We start from the raw sequence: 7,159 nt of genomic DNA, 5'->3' as shown, positions 1-7,159 counted from the left end.
TATACATTCATTTAGCCTAACAATCTCTACTGAGTAAGAAGATTAGTGCTTTTTCTTGTATAATATGTCTCATTGGTATAGAATTTCAAATGATTAGCTGTTTTGATAATGATATGTTAAGGAGAAAGACAATGACTCAGAAGGGTTTGGCGTCCTTGTCCACAAACTCCAGGTTGAGAAGCTTGTTGACATCTATGTTGTCCGTCAGGTTTTCCGAGGAGAGATTTGATAACTCACTCAAGAAGTCGTCAGACATGTCTGCCTCGCCACCATTGCTGGGAAATACAAACAGACAAATTATACACGTTTCCTACATGTATGGATGTGTCATATATGTAATACATGGACATGGCTATAGTTATATTATGTATCAATGATAATTATGTAATGATAGTCTATTAACTTAACAGTGTAAGGCAATGTTAATTCAACAAAATGGATAACATCCATGCATGCATCAATTTTTGCTTGTGCAATTTATACCATCTTGTAAACTGTACAAAGCAGCTGTGAAATGAGCAAATACATGACATTGTGTACATCACTGTATGTTCCATACTCTGTCATTTGTGCAACCTTCCTGACCACTTAGACTTCATTCTGTAGAATTGAGGGTAACTTTTTTACTTGCCAAACTTTTTTTTTACGCACACTCACATCAGTTTTGAGGTTCCCAGAGGATGTCATCCATATATTTGAATCAACATGGCCAGTTACACCACAATGACTTAGTTCTCATATGTTTGCATGAAAATAGTGAAGCAGTGGAGCAAAAAAAAAATTATATCAGTTTGGGTGGAGTTAGCCCTGCATCAAATTAAGGTTTCCTCCCTGGCTAATTATAAATTGGCACATTACTCACTTGTCATTGTTTCTCACAAATATATGAAGACAGTACTGGAAGTGCACTAAATATTGATAGCCGGGTATGGAAGAATTTCTCCACATAACATTCAGGTCCACATCTAAAGCAACACGATAGTGACAGCTGACCAACAGACAACACTGTTTCCACTTTCAAAACAGAGAGGGTAGCTGCCGTCAAAGTAAAGGCAAGAAAGGCCCATCAGCTCCAAACCAGTAGACTTGCCATGCTCCTGCAGTGGAGTGCCTGTCCATCAACCAAGCAGAAAATGTTGGGCACTTTCAGAGAAAAACATTATTTCCTGCCATATTCCTATATTGCCTATACATAGAAATGCAAAACAATTTGCTTGGACATTATTGCCAAAACGTGCTTTATGAAATAACATCTACAAAATTTGTACAGGACATAAAAGGCATGAAATGCCTGGAGAATCAGTTGGGTTGATACTTTCTTTGGTGTACTCTTTTCTAAACTCAAGAAGTGCGGGTGCTGTCTAATTTTGGGGTGAAGCCGGCAAGCATTGTGCAAGACTTAGTGGTGTACCGCAGTGTGCAGCATGGAGTCAAAATCACCAGTCAGAGCGGAATAACGGACCATAAGACTTCTAAAACTGAGGCTTGTTTTTTCTGATTTTCCTTCATGATTAGGCTAAATTCTTTTAAAAAATTCCAGCCATGTGGTGTATCTAATTTATGTGTATATTTCTTTTGATAATTACTGCACTGTAAACAACATACCACATGCAAACATGGACTAGCTAGGCAGCTGTTATTTTCCTCTGGTGGTTTGCAATAGAATGATAGTTTTGTGTATTTACTTGTTAACTTTTCCTACTGACTTGTTATAGTATGATTCAGAAATTTTCCTCCGGAGATTTGCAATAGATAGATAGTTTTGTGTATACAAATGTAGTTAACTTTCTTACTGACTTGTTAGAATATACTGTAACATACAGAAATTTTTTGGTCATTTGAACTGTGCAACCTGAAATGCTGATCTATAGTTTAATCCAAGTTGTAAAATGTAAAAAAAAAAATCTGATTTCCTGTATCTTGAATTGCTATTTTAAACTCTGTAACTCCTTTAGGCAAGTTTCTCTACAGTGTAAATTAGTGATATTCCAGATGATCATGTCTGCCGAAAGCTAATGATGTTTTTAGTCAGAAATAGTTAAAGAAAAAAAAGAAAAAGACCAGCACCAGCGTAAGCATCATGTCACGTGGAACAGAATGGGTAAAGTAAGTACCGGAAATGTAAAGGAGTGTATTCACCCGTCAAAGTCAGCTGGTCCGCAGGCGCCGAGCATCTCCGAGTCCGGACTCATGATGGTGGGTTTCTCTGTGGGGGAGGTGGGCCCCTCCATGGGGAGGGGGGTGTTGGGGTTGTCATAGGTCATCGGGGAGGCGATGGGAGGGGGTAAGGTTTCTACTGTTGCCTTCAGGGCCGCGGGAACGTAGCCATCATTCTGGGGGTTCTTCTCTGTAAAATACACAGAAAAATATGATTACATTTCAATTATTATCAGTTACACAGAGAAATATGATATCAATAATTATCAGTTATATAATCATGTTTCCTAAATTGTGGTGTCGGTCTGGCGTAATGGTTAGAGCGTGGGACTCAGAACCAATAGATCCTGGTTCGATACTTGCCATGCACTGACATTGTATCTTTAAGGCATTATGCACTACACACATGTTGTACATGTACACTAACACTGTGAATCTGTGGTGTATCAATGAATCAATGCTGTGAATCAATACTGTATTGGTATAAAAAAAAGAGTAGGGTTCCTTCTTGGTGTGAGGGGACCAAATAAATCTATCCAGATATGCTTGTACTCTTCAGGTGTGTTATACCATTATAGGCATTATACTAGGTACATGTATGCCACACAAAGAAACAAATCAAACAAATCACTACATGTGCATATGTCCCACCTCGGATAGGTGTGTAGTACTTGGAGAAGGCCTCGTCTTTAGGAATGTCGGGGTACAGGTTGACCAGATGAGGCAGATCGTGGATACGGTCAGCCAGGGAACGAATCCCGAAGTCCCGCGTAGTGAACGGCTGCAGGTTCCACACTTGTCTTTCACCTGGATTGTGTCATACACAAGTCAACAGCTGCAACTTACCTTAACTACTGAAAAATATCTACACAGATGTACCCAGTCTGTGAAATATTTAGGAGTTTTGTAAATTTCTTGTTTAAATTTCTCTTGCTTTAAGTGGTTCATCTTATTAATAATCTCTGGGCTATTATAACTTCCTTCCTGCATGTGTTAAGATAGATGCATGGGAAATGCTGGACATATTTCTGTGACCATTCTTCCATCTTTAACCCAAAACTTCATGCTAGCCTCCAATGTGCCTAGCACTTAAATGGCTATACCGAAAGTGAGGGCAGACAATACTGGGTACTACAAAACCTTCAATTCACAGACTGAGGTAATAAATTTTTTAGGGGAACTTGGGACAAGCCAATGTCCTATTTTCCACAATGTAAGTTATTGCACTTTCAAAGATAAAAAATATGTAAGTCAATAATCATATGGTTTCTCCTGAGTTTTGTCACTTATACACTAACATCATTTCCTAAGTTAATGGAACACATGCAAATTTTGGATTAGATCATAATGCATTAACTCACTTGGGTTATTTGGGTCCTGGGCTACCCATGCGATAGTGATGCCCCCTATCTCTGAATCACTGAAGCGCAGCAGAAAGGTGCCATTCTGTTTGGACATCAGCATGGTGTCCCTGGCTCTGTCTTTGTTGACAAAACCCAAGATTGTCCTGTTACAACAAAATGACACCAACTATTAGTTTTGAATCAAAAGATGACCAATTCTTACAAGATACATGTAACAGTTAACTCAAAGGACTGTTGTCTGAAACATCTGACTTTTTCCAAAGTCCAGCAAAGTATGTGCCAACGGATTACATTCCATAAAATCCTCAGTAAAAGTTATTACAAACATGCATAATCACATTTTGTTTGAAAGCTTAAAAATACTAGACTAAGTTCAAATATAGCAATGACAGAAAGACAAAGTATGTTGACAAGCAATAATGCACATAGAATTTACAAGAAAAAAGTAACTGGCAGTGCATGTACATGTATTTTCATAACATAACATGTAGTTCTAACTGTCATGACTGTACAGTACCCATCCTCCCATGGTCCCTTCAGGTTCTTCTTGGTCAGCTCCATCACACCATCAAACCACTGCCAGAAGGTGAAGCTCCTGTTGGGCTGCAGAGGCTCCTATGGAGGAAAAATGGATATCTTTTATCATCATATAGCCAGATGATGTTGAGCAATCTGAAGTCCTCATTTTATATAATAGAAGTGCCACTGTTTATAATGAATCTCCAGGTTTCTGAAAGAAATTTCCAATCATAAGGAGAGTTACACTGGTTATCGACCAATCAGAATCACACAGGTCATTGACCAATCAGAATAACACCTAGCAAGGAGAAATGATCACATAAACAAGCAAAATGCCCATGCTGCTGAAGATAGAAAACTTGCCAAATATGAACACCTTAAGGAAGAGTTAAACTCGCATAGCGACTATAGTGCTACTGTAGTTACAATAGAGGTCGGTAGCAGGGGATGGGTGAACAGTGACAATGTCAAAAAGCTGAAATCCTTATGCCCTGTACGTAAGAAGGACAGTGAGGTGAGAGAGTTGAAGCGCAGGTTGGGTCACTGTGCCCTCTGCACATCGTACGCAATATACTGTGCAAGGAACAACCCTGTATGGGAGTCGCCGTCCGGGCTGTTTTCCAGCCGATGATATCTTACTGTAAACACCCGATCACTTGTGCAATGTATGTGTAGTTCATAATGACAATGTCACATCTGTGCAATAGTTAAGAAGCGACGTATAGAATTGAAATATTGAAAGGCTGATGTATAGCACCACTTTTTTTTGTAACCTTGCGCCCTGCAGATCATTGTGTATCTGAATAAGGGGTCGTCCGAGGTGTATTTTTAAACCTTCATCTTGTACTCGTGATTTTAGACGTGTCCTTTTAAAAGTGTTTTCTTGTGAGAAATAAAGATGATGTTGAACACACAGAGGAATCATCATGAATAGAACAGATATTATCAAGATTGCAATGTAACAAATATCTTGAAGTTCTTAACCGTGGTTAGCAAACAAAATTGAATCAAGATTGAATCAAGGGTTACTGGTTACTATCATGGAGGATGTTACTCACTGGCTATTTTTCTTCTACTCTTACATTGGAGAGGAATTCATCCACAATATTTGCTTATCATAGCCTAAATTCTGTGCTCTATGGCAAACTGACCTTGTTGAACTGTGACCAGGAGATCTTTGACTGTCCAAAATCTTCCGACTCAGGAGGGTCTAAGAGAAGGAAACCAGACAGAGTTTTATTAGCAACAAATATTCCCATGCTCTCAACATTTCAGAAAATGAATTAACTTCTCTAGACATAGCCTTCAGTTTGTGTATTTACATGATTGTATGCTTGTGTCTAGGCATTATCGTGTAAGACTGTATAGCAAATGTATCTTAAATTTGTGGTGGTTCACACATGAATGTTTGCGGTTTTCAAGGTGTCTTTATCCCCTTGTCTAAGTGCTACATGTACTACGTATTGTACATTCTATGGTATTACATGTATGTGTTGGAGGTGACTAGTGTTGCTAGTAGATTTAGGTGTTTTCTGACTGGCTGTTCTTAAAGGCATCTGTGTTTCCATTACTGGAACTTTCTTACAAAAAATGTCTTTTTCTTGCCAATGAAACAAAAACTCACTGTTGATGTTGAAGGCTTTGGCTGCCAGGTATTTCATGTTGCTGTCAGACAGTGGTCTCCCGTTGACATACGTCCATTTACAGTTCAGGGCGCTCGCTAGCTGGGACCACGTCACTTCAGCTGGCACGCAGAACGGGTTACGGTTCTGTACGCAACAATTTACACATTATAGTTAACAGGAATGTAAATGTAGTGAAGCCTTCCTCACCCATTCTCCTTCACTCTCACTCCCTCACTTACTGATCTCTCACTCACTCATCTTCCTGCTCGCTTACTCACTCACTCGCTCACTCACTCACTCGCTCACTCACTCACCAACCTTCCTGTTGCTCACTCTCTCACTTACTGATCTCTCTCACTCATCTTCCTACTAACTCACTCACTCACTCACTCACTCACTCACTCACTCACCAACCTTCCTGTTGCTCACTCCCTCACTTACTCACCATCCTGCTCACTCCTTCACTTAATCACCAACCCTTCTGATTACTCACTCACTCACTCACTCATCTCTCACCCACATTCCTGCTCACTCACTCACTCATCTCTCACTCACATTTCTGCTCACTCACTCACTCATCTCTCACCCACATTCCTGCTCACTCACTCTCATCTCTCACCCACCTTCCTGCTCACTCACTCATCTCTCAACCACATTCCTGCTCACTCACTCACTCATCCACATTCCTGCTCACACACTCACCAACATTCCTACTCACTCAAACAACCCACTCAACCTCCTACTCTCTCACTCACACACTCAGCCTTCTGCTAACTCACCTTCTTGCTCACTCACTAACAACTTATGTACACTCAGAGTTGAAAATGCAATTATTGCCATACACTTACAGGCTCTGCAAAGGCATTATCCCACAGGATGGTGGCCCAGGCATTAGAGTCCTGGTTCCCATGTACAATCACCACTATTGGTAAGGACATAGTCTGGAAAAAAGCAAAGAAAAGGAATTATAATCCAACCTACCACCTGTTATCTGTATACTGTACACTGCTTTCACACTAGCTTTGTAGTAAATAAAGCATGTATCAATTATGCAAATTTAGCTGACATTCATTATGGCTTTAAAGTATATCAATCAATGATCTGCACACGTGCACCTACATGTATTCCCAAAAAGGAATTATGAGACTTGAACTGTAAACTCAACCTTCGTTTTCCACAGTCCTGCATTTTACATTTTTTTGACATGGGAGGTGCCTATGGCTCAACTGGTACAGCGGCGTTCGCGCCATAGTTAACACCCGTCACTGACGCTGACGATTTCTGACGCGTCACTGACGATTTCTGACGGACATTATTCCGTCACAGCAATTTTCTGACGCGTCACTGACGGAGACTGTCGCTTTTCTGACTGGTCAGCGTTATCAAATGACGAACCATTCATATGCAGGCCGCGGTAACATCACAGATTAGTGGGAGGAGAACTAATTTGCGTCATGCTGCGCAGAAACTTGCCGATACCAAAACTGAACAGCG

At 40.2% G+C, this 7,159-nt stretch overlaps 1 protein-coding gene across 2 annotated transcripts; it reads right to left on the bottom strand.

Moving 5' to 3' along the window:
* Positions 1 to 6: 6 nt before the first annotated feature.
* Positions 7 to 6,621, bottom strand: LOC118403892 (signal transducer and activator of transcription 5B-like). Of its 2 annotated transcripts, none has more exons than XM_035802746.1 (8): positions 6,514 to 6,621; positions 5,665 to 5,809; positions 5,192 to 5,250; positions 4,039 to 4,136; positions 3,519 to 3,664; positions 2,809 to 2,964; positions 2,140 to 2,347; positions 7 to 275 (listed from the first exon to the last, which is right to left on the bottom strand). In XM_035802746.1, the coding sequence occupies exons 1-8, from the start codon at positions 6,601 to 6,603 to the stop codon at positions 137 to 139; spliced, it is 1,041 nt and encodes a 346-aa protein (XP_035658639.1). In that variant the 5' UTR covers positions 6,604 to 6,621; the 3' UTR covers positions 7 to 136. The 2 variants fall into 2 exon arrangements, with proteins under 2 accessions (XP_035658639.1, XP_035658640.1); XM_035802747.1 differs by having other exon boundaries at positions 116 to 275; positions 2,115 to 2,347.
* Between the last annotated feature and the right edge of the window lie 538 nt (positions 6,622 to 7,159).

This window comes from Branchiostoma floridae, chromosome 16, assembly GCF_000003815.2.
Source record: "Branchiostoma floridae strain S238N-H82 chromosome 16, Bfl_VNyyK, whole genome shotgun sequence".
Classification (NCBI taxonomy): Eukaryota; Metazoa; Chordata; class Leptocardii; order Amphioxiformes; family Branchiostomatidae; genus Branchiostoma; species Branchiostoma floridae.
The sequence above is the reverse complement of the archived record's forward strand: the minus strand, read 5'-3'. Positions and strand labels throughout refer to the sequence as shown.

Bases quoted from the DNA above. Each gene is read 5' to 3' on its own strand.
- LOC118403892 (XM_035802746.1), bottom strand. From the start codon at position 6,603: ATGTCCTTACCAATAGTGGTGATTGTACATGGGAACCAGGACTCTAAT. The intron at 5,810-6,513 runs GTAAGTGTATGG...TGTTGCGTACAG, and splicing joins ATAATGCCTTTGCAGAGCCT to AACCGTAACCCGTTCTGCGT. The intron at 276-2,139 runs GTGAATACACTC...TGTATTTCCCAG, and splicing joins GGACCAGCTGACTTTGACGG to CAATGGTGGCGAGGCAGACA.